Source organism: Hemitrygon akajei, chromosome 9, assembly GCF_048418815.1.
Source record: "Hemitrygon akajei chromosome 9, sHemAka1.3, whole genome shotgun sequence".
NCBI classification, from domain to species: domain Eukaryota; kingdom Metazoa; phylum Chordata; class Chondrichthyes; order Myliobatiformes; family Dasyatidae; genus Hemitrygon; species Hemitrygon akajei.
In genome coordinates this window covers 40,071,297-40,088,102 of record NC_133132.1, presented here as the reverse complement: position 1 = coordinate 40,088,102, position 16,806 = coordinate 40,071,297, and the positions used below count along the sequence as shown (strand labels likewise).

At 52.4% G+C, this 16,806-nt stretch overlaps 1 protein-coding gene across 1 annotated transcript in view; it reads right to left on the bottom strand.

Moving 5' to 3' along the window:
• Positions 1-10: 10 nt before the first annotated feature.
• Positions 11-16,806, bottom strand: part of LOC140733023 (calpain-2 catalytic subunit-like) — a 31,191-nt gene continuing 14,395 nt past the window's right edge. Inside the window, exons 3-21 of the mRNA XM_073055791.1 lie at positions 15,044-15,162; positions 14,587-14,720; positions 14,303-14,471; positions 13,886-13,969; positions 13,399-13,484; positions 12,861-12,935; positions 11,415-11,575; positions 10,853-11,016; positions 9,767-9,778; positions 9,086-9,297; positions 8,823-8,865; positions 8,409-8,474; positions 7,572-7,629; positions 7,173-7,237; positions 6,946-7,014; positions 6,167-6,245; positions 2,184-2,300; positions 2,000-2,058; positions 11-353 (exon numbers count right to left, since the gene is read on the bottom strand). Coding sequence (XP_072911892.1) covers positions 330-353; positions 2,000-2,058; positions 2,184-2,300; positions 6,167-6,245; positions 6,946-7,014; positions 7,173-7,237; positions 7,572-7,629; positions 8,409-8,474; positions 8,823-8,865; positions 9,086-9,297; positions 9,767-9,778; positions 10,853-11,016; positions 11,415-11,575; positions 12,861-12,935; positions 13,399-13,484; positions 13,886-13,969; positions 14,303-14,471; positions 14,587-14,720; positions 15,044-15,162 — 1,796 coding nt within the window. The 3' untranslated portion in view covers positions 11-329. The remainder of the gene's footprint in view (positions 354-1,999; positions 2,059-2,183; positions 2,301-6,166; positions 6,246-6,945; positions 7,015-7,172; positions 7,238-7,571; positions 7,630-8,408; positions 8,475-8,822; positions 8,866-9,085; positions 9,298-9,766; positions 9,779-10,852; positions 11,017-11,414; positions 11,576-12,860; positions 12,936-13,398; positions 13,485-13,885; positions 13,970-14,302; positions 14,472-14,586; positions 14,721-15,043; positions 15,163-16,806) is intronic.

The following is a 16,806-nucleotide window of genomic DNA, read 5'->3' as shown; positions in this document are numbered from 1 at the left end:
AGCACACAGATCCAGTTTAAAAACTGTTTAATTGGTAATGCAGAAGTAAAGTGGAAAGCAAGCAGCAGAGACCAGTGGCCCTGGACAAGGCAGATAACCGTTACCCTTCCACTGAACCACACACACCCACCCAGACCACAGGCACTGTCGACGGGTGGACTGGAATGTAAGACACAGGACAAGTGGGGGACGCAGCCCCATTCCCCCAACACCCACAGCCGAGCAAAGAAGTGTACAGACAGAGTGACAGCAGCCAGGACACCCTGTGCTCCAGATCGACGAACAGCAGTAACACGACATTCGGAGCAGGACAGGAGCACGGCGACTCATCAGGCCATTACCAACGTCAGCCACTGCAAGGGACAGAGAGAGAGAGAGTTATTATTGCGGGAATAAAGTGTGGGGGGGGGGGGTGGAGGAGGAGAGGGAGAGACAGAGAGAGAGAGAAAAAAAACCAAAAAATGCTGGAGGAACTCAGCAGGCCAGGTAGTATCTAGGAAAAGAGTACAGTCCACATTTCGGGCCAAAACTCTTCAGCAGACTGGAGAGAAAAAGCTGGGGAGTAGATTTAAAAGACGGGGGAGGGGAAACACAAGGTGACAGGCGAAACCTGGAGGGGGGAGGATGAAGTAAAGAGCTGGGAAGTTGATTGGTGAAAGAAACAGAAGGACACGGAAGAAAGAAAAGGGGGGGGAAGAGCACCAGAGGGAGTCGATGGGTGGGCAAGGCGATAAGGTGAGAGAGGGAAAAGCGGATGGGAAGTGGTGAAGGAGAGGGAGAGTTGGGAGGCGTTACCGGAAGTTTGAGAAATCAATGTTCATTCCATCAGGTTGGAGGCAAACCAAACGGATTACAAGGTGTTGCTCCTCCAACCTAAGTGTGGCCTCATCACACAGTGGAAGCTGCCATGGATGGACATATTTGTGGCAGTGGAATTAAAATGGTGGCCACTAGGAGCTCCCACGTTTTCTGGCAGACAGAGTGTAGGTGCTCGGCAAAGTGCTCTCCCAATCTACGTTGAGTCTCATTGATATACAGGAGGCAACACCGGCAGGAAGAGGGAGACAGAGAGTGGTCAGTATGGGCAAGGAGGTGGGGAGAGAGGTGTCGTGTGAGGGAGATAAAGTGGGGTCTGTGAGGTGGGTGGAAGAAAGGGGGGCAGTGTGGGAGAGTGCGGGGGGAGGTCGGTGCGGGAGAGAGAGGGGAGGTCGGTGCGGGAGTGAGGGGGGGAGGTCGGTGCGGGAGAGAGAGGGGAGGTCGGTGCGGGAGAGAGAGGGGAGGTCGGTGCGGGAGAGAGAGGGGAGGTCGGTGCGGGAGTGAGAGGGGAGGTCGGTGCGGGAGGGGGGGGGAGGTCGGTGCGGGAGAGGGGTGCCGGTGCGGGAGAGAGGGGGGTCGGTGCGGGGGAGAGAGGGGGGTCAGTGCGGGGGAGAGAGTGGGGGTCAGTGCGGGGGAGAGAGGGGGGTCAGTGCGGGAGAGAGAGGGGGTCAGTGCGGGAGAGAGAGGGGGTCAGTGCTGGGGGGAGAGGGGGATCAGTGCGGGGGGGAGAGGGGGATCAGTGCGGGGGAGCGAGCAAGAGGTTAGTGTGAGAGAAAGCAGTCAATGTGGGAGAGAGAAAGAGCAAGAGGTCAGAGAGGGTCAGTGGGAGAGAAGGGTGAGTGTTGGGGCAGAGAGATCAGATGATATGCAGGGGGAGAAAAGGTGGTCAGTGTAAGAGAGAGTCGTCAGTGTGAGAGAGAGAGAGCAGGCGATCAGTGTTGAGGGAGGAGAGAGGAGACAGTGTGCAAGAGGGAGAGAAAGAGGATGTCAATGTGTTAGGAAGAGAGGTCATTGTGGGAGGAAGAGGGGGTCTTGGAGGGAGAGTGGGGTCAGTCTGAGAGGGGTCTGTGTGGGAGGACGAGGGGAGGGAAATAGTTGGTCTCTGTGAGTGGGACAGGGTGGGAGTGGTTCAGTGAAGGCCCGTTGCCCATGGTGACAACTGAGTTGACCCCTGACCTCTCACCTCAACCAGTCCCAGCTCCACGTTTCCATTCTGGTCTTTGGGAAGCGCGTTGAACATTTCTGGTACAGAAAGAAAAGTCACTGAGTGGCTGACCTCTGACACACAATCCCTCCACCATTTGTGAACGACTACCCAATTCACTATGCACTTCACACAGTCCCTCCCCCCCACACTCAGCACTCACTGAAGACGGCCTCCAGGCGGATCAGGCAAGAGACAAAGTTGTCAAAGTCCAGGATCATCTGCTCGTCGGAGTAACGGGCCACCAGGATCTGGCTCAGCTGGTTGTTGAGGTGGAAACCTGCGGGGAGGGGCGAGGGTGCAGTCAGTATCAGACCCTTAGACTGGCTGATGATGACAGAGGAAAGCAGATTGTGGGTTTAGGGGTCAGGGTTTTCCACATGAAAGCGTACCATGCTATCTAAACTGAACCCATATAACTCTCTATCAGGGGTTCACAACCTCTTCTTGATGCCATGGACCAATGTCATTAAGGTTGGCAATGCCTGCTCTGATCCTTGCCTCTCCTTGTATCTGTTTGTACCTTTTATACATTATATTTGTCTCTGCAACTCCTGCAGCTTGAGTCAAAATCCAGCCACTGTGTGGAAATAAAAAGCCTTCCAATCTTTCCCTTTTACCTTAAACCTATACGCTCTCATTTCAAACTCTCCTACGCTGCAGAAAAGACTGACCAATCTCCCTACCTGTGCCCCTCATGATTAAACTTCTACAAGGTCACTCCTCAGACTCCTACGCATCAGTCCAGATAACATCCCTGTGAATCTCCACTCCAGTTCAATAACATCCCTCCTGCAGCTGGACTACCAGAAATGCACACAGTAATCCAATGTGATCTCACAAATATCTTGTTCAGTTCAAACTTAACGTCACCTACTAGCTTATTAATCATGTGACATACGTCCTCATCCAAATCATGATTTAGTTATTATTTAGAGAACAGGCCTTTCCGCACCGACTCGTAAGTCCGACACCCCGAGCTGTAATAGCGTTACACTAACTGCTACGCTATGGTGGCACCCCGTACATATGGCAAACAACAGTGGACCCAGCACCGACCCCTGCAGCATGCCACCGGTCTCAGGTGCCTTTCCCCCCCCCCCCATCCAAAACAAAATCAACCCTTCCCTGCTTTCTTCTGCCTCCTTCCAGCAAGTCAATTCTATATCCAGTTGACTAGCTCACCTTGGATCCCATCTGATCTAACCTTCTGGACCAGCTATCATGCAGTACTTTCTCATGGACTTCCTTGCTGAGGTCCACATAGACCATGTCTAACCACCCCACCCTCAACAATCCCCTTTATGTTCAATTGTCATTCAATCATACACATGTTTACAGCTAAATAGGACAGTGTTCTTCCAGGTCCAAGGTGCAAAAATTGTACCATCAGTCACAACACATGGGCTGAAAATTTCAGAAAATTCTAATTTGTGAATGATTTCCCACACAAACCCATGATGAATAACTGTAATCAGTCCTATTGTTGGTGGGTCCTGTCTCTTAGATCTCCCTCCTGTAACTCCCTCACCACTGATGTTAAGCTCATTGGCCAGTACTTTCTTGGCTTGTCCTTGTAGCCCTTCAAGAACATAGTACATAGATAATGGAACAGTACAGCACAGGAACAGGCCTATTGGCCTACAATATTGTGCCAAACCAGCTAAAAAGCAAATCAAAAATATCCAAACACTAATTCCTTCTACCTACACCATGCCCATATCCCTCCACCTTCCTTGCATCCATGTGCCCATCCAAATGTCGCTTAAAAGCCTCTAATGTATTTCCCTCTATCACCATATAAGGCAACCCATTCCAGGCAACCACAACTTTGAGTAAAAGACTTACCCCTCACATCCCTGTTGAACTTACCCCCTCTCACCTTCAATGCATTCCCTCTGATGTGAGGCTTGTCAACCCTGGGAAACAGATACTCTGTCCACTCTATCTATGCCTCTCATAATCTTGTAGATCTCTATCCGATCTCCCCTCAGCCTCCAGCTCTCCAGAGAAAACTAGCCTCTTGTGACAGCACATGCCTTCTAAACCCGGCAGCATCCTGGTAAATCTCTTCAACACCCTCTCCAAAGTGTCAACATCCTTCCTATAGTGTGGCGACCAGAATTGTACACAATACTCCAGATGTGGTCTCACCAGAGTTTTATAAAGTTTCAATATAACCTCTGGACTTTTGAATTCAATGCTGACTAATAAAAGCAAGTATTCTATAAACCTTCTTAATCACCTTATCGACCTGTGTAGCCACTTTCAAGGAACTATGAACTTGGATCCCAAAATCTCTCTGCTCAGCAACACTATTGAGGGTCTTGCCCTTAACAGTGTACTGTCTCTTTGCATTTGTCCTCCCAAAGTACAACACCTCACATTTATTCAAGTTAAACGCCATCTGCCATTTCTTTGCAACTGATCTATATTGTCCTGTATTCTTTGCCAGTCTTCTACACTATCCACAGCTCCACCAGTCTTGGTGTCATCTCTAAATTTACTAACCCACCCATCTACATTTTCATCCAGGTCATTTATACACATCACAATCAACTGAGGTCCCAGCACAGATCCCTGCAGAACTCCACTAATTACAGACCTCCAGCTCGAATCAGTCTCTTCAACCACTACCTTTAGTCTTCTATGGACAAGCCAGTTCTGAATCCAAACAGACATTTTGCCATGGACCCCATGCATCTTAATCTCCTGGATTAGCCTCCCATGAGGGATTTTGAAAGTCCTTACCAACATCCACTGCCTTACCTTCATCAATCTCTCTCATCACCTTGTCAAAAAATTCAATCAAGTGGGTGAGGCACAACCTGCCACGCACAAAGTCATGCTGGCTCTCCCTAATCAGGCCACGGGTTTCCAAATGCTCATATGCTATCCCCAAAAATTTTCTTAAACAATTTCCATACAACTGATGTGAGACTCACCGGTTGATAGTTCCCATGATTTTCCCTTGTTCCTTTTTAAATAGAGGCACATTAGCCATTTGCCAGTCCTCCAAGACCTCTCCTGCAGTTTGAGAGGACTTTTGCCTCCTTTAATAATCTGAAGTAAATCCCATCAGCCCTGCAGACTTATCCATCTTAATACTCATTAGGAGGCCCAACACTTCCTCCTCCTCAACGTATAGATGCCCTAACATATTTATACAAGTACACCACAATACTTGCTACTCTCCAGTCTTCTGGTACCAACCTGTGGCTAATAACGATACAAATATCTCTGCCAAGCCTCCAGCAATGTCCTCCCACAACATCCTAGGATAAACTGGGATTTACCCACATTTACTTCTACAGGGCTTACATGTACAATTCCATAAAGTGATCACTCTCTTCTTGTTTCTAAGTTCCACCCACGTAGCTTTGCTGGACAATCCTACAGAATAATATTTGGTATTAGAGTGATGTTCTCCACCATCATACACATTACTTTCCACACCCCTGTGGCACCTGTATACTAGAATACTGCATAGTCCATCCGGTCCCTTCCTCAACTGGGTTCTAACAGGCACAATATCCCAGTTCCATGTACTCATACCCTGAGTTCACTGTCTTACTTATCAGACTACTTTCATCAAATAAATGCAGCTTATCCTATCAGACAACACACACAAAATGCTGGTGGAATGCAACAGGCCAGGCAGCATCTATAGGGAGAAGCACTGTCGACGTCTCAGCCCGAAACATCGACAGTGCTTCTCCCTATAGATGCTGCCTGGCCTGCTGCGTTCAACCAGCATTTTGTGTGTGTTGTTTGAATTTCCAGCATCTGCAGATTTCCTCGTGTTTATCCTATCAGACCTTTGCCTGCTCCTTAACCTGCTCATGTTAATATTTGTATTTGCCTCAACTTTCTCACCCTCCTGCTCAGGACTCCCCCCACCTTGCCAAAACTAGTTTAAACCCCCAAGCAGCACCATCACATCTTCCAAGAGGGTATTAGTCCTTGTCCACTTCAGATCACCTAGTCCAGCAAGGATTGCAGTGTCCAAGAAGCTGATCCATCCCTCTTGCACCTCAGCCAGGCATCCATCTGCCACAATAGTATGTGGTACCAGGATTAATGCACGGGTTAGAACCCTGAAGGTACTGTTTTCAACCACCTGCTCATCCTCAATGGAGTCCTCACCTGTTTCCTCCACAGCCACCCGCATCTCACTGGAGCTCATGGTGCCCGACTTATCTATGTCGTTCTTCTTGTAGATTTTCTGGAAGGAGACACAAACTCTGCATCAGCCAACCACCGTCTTCCAGACTTCCAAACCACTGGCCCACTCACCGGTACCAAGTCTGCTACCTTCAACATCCTGGTGAGGGGTGTTGTCACCATTCACCACGAACACCATGACTACATGGCCAGAGGCTGGGATCTTGTGTAGAGTGACCCACTTTCCGGCACCACCCCCAGGGATCCTTAAGGGAGTGACTCACTTCCTGGCTCCCCCATTTACAAGCCACAGGTCAGGAGTGTGAGAGGAATAGAGACTTGAGCTCTCACATCTCCGTCTCTGAGCCGATGAACAGGCATCTTTACGAGAGGCTGAATCCATGCAACCTTCCTGGTCCAGACAGTATACCTGATCAGGTACTAAATTTATGAACAGACCAATCACTAAATCGCTACCTGGGACATACCCTCTTTCATTGCTATCATCAGGGGAAAGTACAGGAGTGTGAAGACACACACTCAATGTTTCAGGAACAGATTATTCCCCTACTTTCAGATGTCTGAACGGTCCACGAGCACTACCACGTTTACATGACGCATTTCCTGCTGCCGCAAAATCTACAAATTTCATGACATACCCAACATAAAATCGGCCTCGACTTCCATGGAACCCTTTCCCCTGTCGTGGGGGACTGCAGCTCCAACACCCGAACCAACCCATCAACTGCCCCACCACTCACCAGGAACTTCTGGATCTTGTCCCACAGTTTCTTGAATTCCACCAGGCCCAGTTTCCCATTCCCGTCACGCTAACACATGTGGTTAAGAAAGAACACTGCTGACAGCTGCACGGGCCCAAGGGATCTCACCTGATGCAGGCGGAGACCCCTGCATCACCTCACCAGTAATGTGTGGGGAAACCCGCCCTCCCCTCCCCCCACTGCGCAGGACCAGGCAGAGTGGATACATCGAGGAGGTTGATCATGTTGCGACAGGTCTCCAGTCCAAATCCGTCTGTTTTTATGTCCGACCCTGGAGGGGAAACAAACGAGTTAGAGACACTGGGGAGGGGTGGGGGCTATAGGGAGAGGCGCGTGTGAATGGGAGAGGGCCGGGGGTTATAGGAAGGGACGCACGTGAATGGGGGAGGGGCAGGGGGATTATAGGAAGAGACACGGGTGATTGGGGGAGGGGAGGGGTGGGGTGGGGGCTATAGGAAGAGGCAAATTGAATGGGGATGTGCAGGGGTCTGTAGGAAGAGACAGGCATGAATGGGCAAGGTGCGGAGGCAGACGGAGAGAGGGTGATTCAGTTTTGCTAATGCTGTGATGAATACCCTTGGACCGATCACCACTCCCGTACTTACGGCTCGACACAACTTTGTTGAGGATCCGCTGGAGTCCAAAAACAGAGATCTGACCATCCTGGGGAGGGGGGTGTGGGGGAAACAGTGAGTCTGAGTGTTCGGGACACACATCAAACCCCACCCCCACACTGACACAGAACACCCCAGCCCCCCACACTGACACAGAACACCATCCCCACACTGACACAGAACACCACCCCCCCACAACACAGAACACCACCCCCCCACACTGACACGGAACACCACCCCCCCACACTGACACGGAACACCCCAGCCCCCCACACTGACACAGAACACCCCCCCCCACACTGACACAGAACACCCCAGCCCCCCACACTGACACAGAACACCCCCCCACACAGACACAGAACACCACCCCCACAACACAGAACACCATCCCTCCACAACACAGACACAGAACACCACCCCCCCACAGACACAGAACACCACCCCCACACTGACACAGAACACCATCCCCCCACACTGACACATAACCCCCCCCCACAACACAGACACAGAACACCCCCCCAACAACACAGAACACCACCCCCACACTGACATAGAACACCATCCCCCCACAACACAGACACAGAACACCCCCCCAACAACACAGAACACCATCCCCCCACAACACAGACACAGAACACCACCCCCACACTGACACAGAACACCATCTCCCCACAACACAGACACAGAACACCACCCCCCCACAACACAGACACAGAACACCACCCCCCCACAACACAGACACCACTCCCCACAACACAGAACACCCACTCCCCTCAACACTGACACAGACCACCGCCCCCCACACAAAAACCACCAGGCCACACTCACCGGGCCGGCCAGTTTGCCAAACAAGGCCTTGAAGTTGTCCGGGACATCTTGCTCACTCACCTCAGCCTGGAACCAACAGAGGGCATGAACTGTGAGTCCAGAGGGGTGGGAGGGTGGTGGCGGGCATGGGGAGGTAGGGGTAGGTGGCAGGTGCAGTAAGGGGGAGGTGGAGGGAAGGTGGCAACAGAGGTGGGAGTCAGGGTGCGTTTGGGGGGGAGGAGGTCAGTCAAGGGGCCAGAGATTGGTTAGATGAGAGGGATACAGTAGGTATCCATCCACGTACACGTCCAAACTTCTTTTATATGCTGCAATCTAACCCGCGTCCACCACTTCCGCTGGCAACTCATCTCGCGCTTGCACTACCCTCTGAAAGAAGTCATCTCCCCCTATCCCCCCAAAGGATCAGACACATACCTCATCCTCGAAGTCTGCTCGAATCTCATCGATGTCCATTGGCCTGTGGAGAGATGGGGAAGGCAAATTAAAGTCTGCAGATGTCTGACTCCTGACCCACCTACAGTTTCCCCCCTCCCTCTCACTCCCCTTTCACAAACCCCACGATAAAAAACATCCATGTTCAAAGTTTGGATGGCATCATCCAGTTCATCTGATCTCTGACCCAACTCGCACCCCTTCACCACCGGCCCAGCCCGGCCCCTCCACCCAGTCGCACTCACTGGGTGAGGGAGCTGCTCTGTGTGAAGACCCTCAGGGCGAAGTCACCGTCCTTGTGGGGTTCGAACGTAGAGGGGACGATCAGGTACTGACCAGGGGGCAGCGCAAAGCGGCTTGACACCTCGCGTAGGTTAATGAAGCTCTCGGAGCGAACGCGGGACCCGTGGGTGGTGAAGTATGAGCGATCGAGGTGCACATTGTTCACTGAATTGTACTGGGGTAGGGAGCAAAAGGAAGAGGTGGGGGAGATGAAATAAATCACACAAGTGTCAGTTCCCCTGTATCCCTCCCATTCCGCCCATCAGCTTCGTGCTGGCCCTCAGGACACTTTGTGCAGTGATTCCCCTCCCCCAACAGAGATACACACTCACTCACCTCCCTCCCACTGCAGGCACCTCCCATCCCCTCCCCCACCCACCTTCCCATTCCCCTTTCATCGTGTCTTCACCTGGCACTGCCCCCTCCCCTTACGCTGGCACTACTGCCCCCAATCTTCACCAACCCTCTCCTGCCCCCGGCACTATACCTGTCTCCCTCCTCCACCTCTTGTCTTCTTCCCCCCCATTTCCACCCTCTGTCTTCCTCCCCCTGGCACTAATCCTATCTCTCCCCCTTCCCCCCGCACCCCCTGTACCGGACCCTCTGCAGCGGCGACCATCAGTGCGGGGAGAGCCTCCACGTACCTCAGCGGGAACCTGTTAACAGATGTATATTTTAAAAGAAAATAAACATTATTTATCAAAAGAAATTATTTACAAGAAGATACAATTGAAAACCTTTCCATTCCTAGTCAATACTTTCCATGTACACACATTCATACACACTAATAACAATTTGGCCCCTCATGAGGTCCCCTGGGGTCATATACTAACTGCAAGAATAACAATCGAGGTCTTCTCCCAACCCAGCCCTCCCTCTCCAGTAGGAAAACAATGTGGGTTACAGCCCCACAACAGGAGCAGGGGGCTTCACTGTTGAAACATGTCCACATCCAACCCATAGAGGGTGTTCAAAGATCAACTGCACGTTGCCCAGGACAGTTACAGTAAGAGAGAGAACGGCAAGGCCAAGGAACCTAACCTTGGATGCTGAGATCAGGGGTAAATTTAGTCAAGAGGAGAAAAGGAGCATATGGAAGGTTTCGGAAGGTAAAATCTAGCTGGGCCCTTGAGGAATACAGAGGCAGCAAAAAGGGGTTCAAGCAGGAGATTAGAAGCACAAAGTGCTGTGTAATGTCCTTGAGGAGTAGGATGAAAGAGAATCCCAAGGCATTTTATACATATTAAAACAGGAGGGCAACAAGGGAGAGTGTAGGACCAGTCCTGATAGAGGAGAGAATTTACCAGAGGATGTGGGTGAGGTACTGAGTATTTTGCATGTATACGCCAAGGAGAAGGATATGGAGGAAGGAGGGGGCAATGTGGGATGTGCTGATGTGTTCAGGCATTTTGAGATCAGGAAGGTGGTGGTGCTGGGTCTTCCAAAAAGCAAGAAAGTGGTTAAGTCCCCATTGCCTGATGGGATCTAACCAAGTTATTAAAGGAGCCAAGACAGGAGGTTTCTGGGGCCTTGACAAAGATCCTTGTATCGTCACCAGCAATAGACGAGGTCCCAGAGGACTGAAAAGAAGTCAATGTTGTTCCTTTGTTGAAGAAGGGAAATAGGAATATTCCAGGACATTATAGCTGTGAGCATCGTGTCTGTGGTGGGGAGTTATTGGAGAGAGGTGCAGATGGGTACAGGTCCCATCACTGTTTGGTTGGACTCACGTCATAGACGGCAAAGCCGATGGTGTGCATGTCCTCGCCCATCTTCCTCTGGCAACGCCGGTTCTTCTGGATCAGTGCCACCACGAAGCTGCATTTCCCATCACTGTCATCCCCGTCTGGCTCCTCCAGTGTGATCTTAAACTGTGGATTCATCCAGAACGTCCCTGCACACGGGACATCGCGCAGAACACAGATAATCAAAAACAGGGACATGGAGCGTTACGCACAAGAACAAGGACACCAGCGCAAAATTGGCCCTATGGCCATCCATGACTGAGCCAACCACGATGTCAATTCAGACCACTCCCCGCAATTCCCGCGCACGGTCCGCGTCACTCCACCCCCTGCCCGCGCGCAGTCCACGTTTCTCCACTCCACGCATTTCCCCCGCGCAGTCCGCATCACTCCACTCCCTGACTACATGGTTCGTATCAAATGGAAGGACCAACTGTAGGGGAGTGGGAACTGTACCTGGGTATTTTCTACACCTCCTCACATCCCCAAGGTGGGGTGGAGGGGATGGTGGGGGGGAGGGGGTTGTTGGACGATCTGAGGCCCATACCTGGGTAGTTACGGCACCCCCCAGCAGTTGATCCTCGTCTCCAATTCTCGGTGAACAGGCTGTAGTCCCACTTGAGCACCTGGTCACTGTTGAGGGTGTCGGGTGTGAGGTTACACACCTCTAGCCGAGAGTAGTGGCGAAGGAAATCCGGATATGACATCCTGTGGGAAACCAGTGGACCACGTAAATAGGAGGGTGGGGGGAGCGCCACATCAGCAAAAGGAGGACAGCTGGCCGGTGACCAGACATCAGCCCCTCCCACGACGCACCAATCCCCACCCTGTACTCAATTGTCAGTACCGGAAAGCAGGCCAGTCAGCCCACTAGCACCAGGCTGGTGCACCAACAGCAATTGTCCTGCTTTGAACACACCAGCTTCTCCCTTTCAGCACAATGCTTCCCCCTGTCTCCCCAAATCCCTTGTCTGAGAGTCTGACTTCTACACCAGGGAAACTGGACTCCCCTACCCTGACTGTGACCTCTGCCCCTCAGGATTTTATACGCCTCAATAAGGTCAGTCCCAGCCTGTCAAGTCTTCTCCATTCAACAAGCCCTCCAGTCCTGGTAACTTCCTCCTGAAGCTTTACTGCACCGTCTGCGGCAGCTGAACGGCAAACTTCCTTTAGCTGAGTGAACTCCCCTGTAGCTCGGTAAAGCCTCCTGCAGTTTGGTAAACCCTCCTACAGCTCGGTGCTTCTACCCTCTAAATTCGAGCCCCACAAGGACAGCGACTTCACCCTAAGGGTCTTCAAGCAGAGCAGCTCCCTCACCCAGTGAGTGCGGGTGGGTGGGCTTCCAGTGACTGGGTGGAGGGGCCTGGTTGGGGTGGTGGGCAAGGGGTGAGTGCGAAGGGTCCAGCCCAGGAGATCAGGATCTCAAACACCCTTCTTCACTGTCCACTCATCTGTAAATGTGCTAACCATGCCTGTCCATTCTCATCTGACAGACAGCAGTGGGCCCATCACTGATCGCTAGGGTGCACCCCTGGTCGTAGGCCTCCCAGTGCAAGAAACAGCCTCCACAGAGCCCTTCAGCTCCCAACCACCGGCAGCGAGGAATCCAGTCAACTGGCTCTCCTGGGACTGTGATCTAACCTTCCAGACAAGCCCATTGTGCAGGACCCCATCAAGTGCCCTGGGGAGTCTGCCATCTGCTGCTGTCAGCTGTGACTCCACTCGATAACCATGACATAAAACCTCTGTCAGACTCCAGCCACCACTGTTTGACCATCCCACCCTGCCCTGGGACAGACAGACAGCTCAAAGACTATACCCCCCACCCCACCAGTTCTCTGTACTAGCCCTCTCCAGCCTTCTCTCTTCCACCCCTTCTCCTGGTCTCCCCCTCACCCCCAGGTTTTTTTTTTCCTCCTCCTCCTCCTCCACCCCCCCTTCCAATGGTCCCTAGTCCCTGTTCTCTGCACAATCTCCCTCGAGAGGGACCTACCAGAACTCCCCATCCTCCGTGCGCTGCTGCAGTCGTTGACGATCCTCGGACGAGATACCGTTCCACTGGGCCGAGCTGTAGGTGGTGCAATGGATGTGGTCAGTTGGCTGTTTCTCAACACCCATACCCTGACACAAACCAGTTTACCCACCCAACAAACACACTGCCCAACCCTACCCCAGACATCCTCACCCACCCAAACACACAGGCAGAACCACCCCTTGACCCGCATACTCATACAGGACACAAGCACAACCCCTACCCATCACCACAGACACAAACTCACCCTCACCCACACACATTCCCCCAGCACCCTACCCCCACACAACCCCACCCTTGCATCCCCTGTGACACCCACAATACAAACAATGGGGCAAGAATGGTTTAGTTCCCATTACACCACAAACCATCCATGTACCCCCACCTGGGACACCAGACTCCATTATTGCCCCAAGATATCCCACCCCCACCATAGTCCACTTGTCACCTGACGCGTCCCACACCCTAACTCCAGGTCCGCCCCCGAGCCCTCACCCACCTGTCACTCCAGGCTCCTGTCCACTCCACCTCTCCCCAGGGGTTACGGACCCTCACCAACTGCGTTGGGCTCCCTCGGAACATCACCTGAGGGGGAGAGAGATCTGTTAGTGACCCTTACACCCCACCCCAATCTCACACAACTCCCCTCACACCCTATCCCCAATCCCACACAACTCCCCTCATCCCCAATCTCAAACAACTCCCCTCATCTCCCTATCCCCACACAACTCCCCTCACCCCCATAACTCCCCTCACACCCTATCCCCAATCCCACACAACTCCCCTCACCCCCCCATCCCTATACAACTCCTTTCACCCCTTACCCCCTCCCACCCCACCCGGTCTACATGGAGATCTCCATCACATTATGATCACTCTTCCCCAACACAAGATCTGGGACCCATTTCCAACGTCCTCCCCCACCCTGGCCTTCCCACTTACCAAAGTCACCCCTCCCCAACCCCCAACACCTTGTCCCCACCCACCTCCTCAGCACCGGTCAGTGAGTAGGCGTGACCTTTGACCAGTTTCTGGGATGTGATCGCCTCCGTTTCCGACGCGCTGGTGATCTGAATACAGAGAAATGATGGTCACATCCGGGCATGTGGGAACCCCCCTCACCGCCCTCCCACCGATGCCAAGACCACCTCGTCCATCCACCTAACCCTCCGACCCAGGATCACCCCCACCCACCTTCTTCACCAACTCTGAACCAAATCCTACCCACCTCCCTCCCTGCGACCATCCCATAACCCGCCCTCTCATTCCTTTCCCTGGATCGCCCCACACTCTCTCCCCCACCCCCACCCCACCTCATGCCCCAACAGCAACTCCTGGGACACGTCCTTTCACATCCTTCCCCTCGAGTCATGTGAGCCCTCAATCCTGCAACCCTGACTCACATCGATTGAGCAGCCTAGGAGGGAGCCCCTCTCCAATGCCTTCTGGATGATGTTGAACAGGTTGGGAGGTGGAGATTTCAACTCGAACCACTCGGCGACCCCTCCTGTGAAATCCTCAAACCCCTCGGTCGTTGATCCGCCCGACAGCGCCTCGTAACTGCCGTTCAACCTGCAGGGAGCAGGGGGCAACAGTGTGTACAAGGGCGATCCCACACTGGGAAACAGGGAGAACGGAGTTCATGGGTCAATGGGACAGAGTTCGGCGGTCAATGGTCGTCACTCACTTGGCATAGGCTTTCTCCAGCAGGGCGCTCCAGAATTCATCCCGCTCAGCCGAGTGGACAAAGAGCAGCTCCCCATTCCGAGTGGGCAGGCGGTCATCGATCACCACATCTACCCACTCCCCGAACTGCCAGAACTGGGCACAAGGGCAAGGAGGTCAGTGTCCACTCTGAAATCCCACCCCCCCCCCCCCCCCAGCCTATGCCCCTGCCAATAGGTTTGGGACCACTGGTCAATCTGTCCATTGATTCCACACCGCTCCCTTCCGCACCATAAACCCCCCCCCCCCCACCGCCCCCCCCCCCCCCCAGGGGTCGGGGAGCAGATGCCATTCCCAGCCAGGGGTCGGGCAAACAGTGTACCCGGCTGTGGTCAGGAGTCAGAGTGCAGATGGCACACCAGCCAGGGGTCAGAGCGAAGGAGTAAACAGCATGCTCTCGGGTCAGAGGTCAGGATTACCTGGAAATGGAAGATGCCAGCATACCCAGCCCCAAATTCCTGTCCATCTGGAACCACGCGGCTTAGGACCTCAGAGTTGAGGGTGAGGGAGGCGATGGCTGCCAGGAGCCAGCAGTCTCCTGCAAACACAGACCAGAGGTGTCAGTGTGAACCCTCGTCGCCCTTATTCAAGGCACTTACTGCTCTGTAAAACCTGCCCCCACATTTCCTTCAGACCCACCACCTCTCACCTGAAATACACACTCTCTCATACTAAACATTTCAACCCTGGGAAAAAGATGCTGTCAACTCAATCTATGCCTCTCCTAATCTTATAAACCTCCAGCAGATCTGCCCTCAGCCTCTGGCACTCTAGAGAAAACAACCCAAGTTTGTCCAGCCTCTCTTTATTGCATATGCCCTCTGATCCAGGCAGCACCCCGGTAAACCTCTTATGCACCCTCTCCAAAGCCTCAACATCCTTCCTACAGAGGGGTGACCAGAAATGTACACAAAACTCCCAAGTTCAGCCTGCCCAGAGAGCTGCAATGTGACTCTCTGACTCCTATACTCAGCTAACAGCTGTGCAGAGCAGCTGGGCCAGTGGATGGAGCTGAGGGAGCCTCTCACCACTAGGGATTCTGGCCAAAGCCTCCAGCTGTCCTGTCACTGTGACGTAGAGGGAAATCCAGACCTAGAACTTGCCTCGTGAGCCAACCCTACACACAACGTGGGACATCCCTCAGAAACCATTCCACCAGGGTTTTCCTGTAGCCTCTCCCCACCCTCCCCCTTGCCTGCTGTCTGGGCACCCTGAGACAGTCTGCTCTACCCCCCAGCAGTGAGGGTGCGGGGGCAAGTAATGGCATTCTCACTGAGCCCTCACCCCTTACACCAGGAACCTGGGGTGGCGACTTGCACAGAGCAGTGCCGAGACACAAGTAATTAAGTATTTTTTAAATCATTAACCAAAGTAAACTTTATTCATTATAAAAAGCATTAACAAGAATAAACTATGCAATGCTTTTCTATTCATAGACAATGCATTTGGCATGAAATGACATTGGTTAAAACCAACAGCACTGTCACCACTCATGTGGTCTCCTGGGCTGGTACACTACTACAATTGAGTGCTTCCATACCCAACCATTCCCTCCCTCTTCAGCAGCAGGAGAACTCTATACTCTGGTTCTTGCCCACCAAGCTTCAGTCCGTCCCTCAGAATATACTCTGGCAGCCTAGAAGTGCTAGTCGACAGCACTGCTCCATGGACATCTTAACATGTTGGCAGACCAACAAGTTTCGGACTGACCAAAACATGACTTCAAGGGGATTAGAATATAAAAGCATGGAGATAATGCTGAAGCTTTAAAGGACACACTTGGCCGCACTTGAAGTATTGTCAACAGTTTTGGGCTCCTTATCTCAGAAAGGATGAGAAAGACAGAGGAGGTTCACAAAGATTATTCCAGGAATGAAGGGGTTAACCTCTGGGGAGTGTTTGGCAGCTTTGGGCCTGTAATCACTGGAATTTAGAAGAATGCGGGGAGATTGTGTTGAAATCTACCAATTGTTGAAAGGACGAGATAAGGTGGATTGAACAGGATGTTTCCTAAGGAGGGGGTGTCCAGAACTAAAGGGCAGACCTTTTATAACAAGTAATTTTTTTAGCCAGAGAGTAGTGAATCGATGGGAAGCTCTGCCACAGACTGTGGTGGAGGCCAATTTTATACATATATTTAAGGTGGAAGCTGATCATTTCCCGATTGGTCAGGGGATCAAAG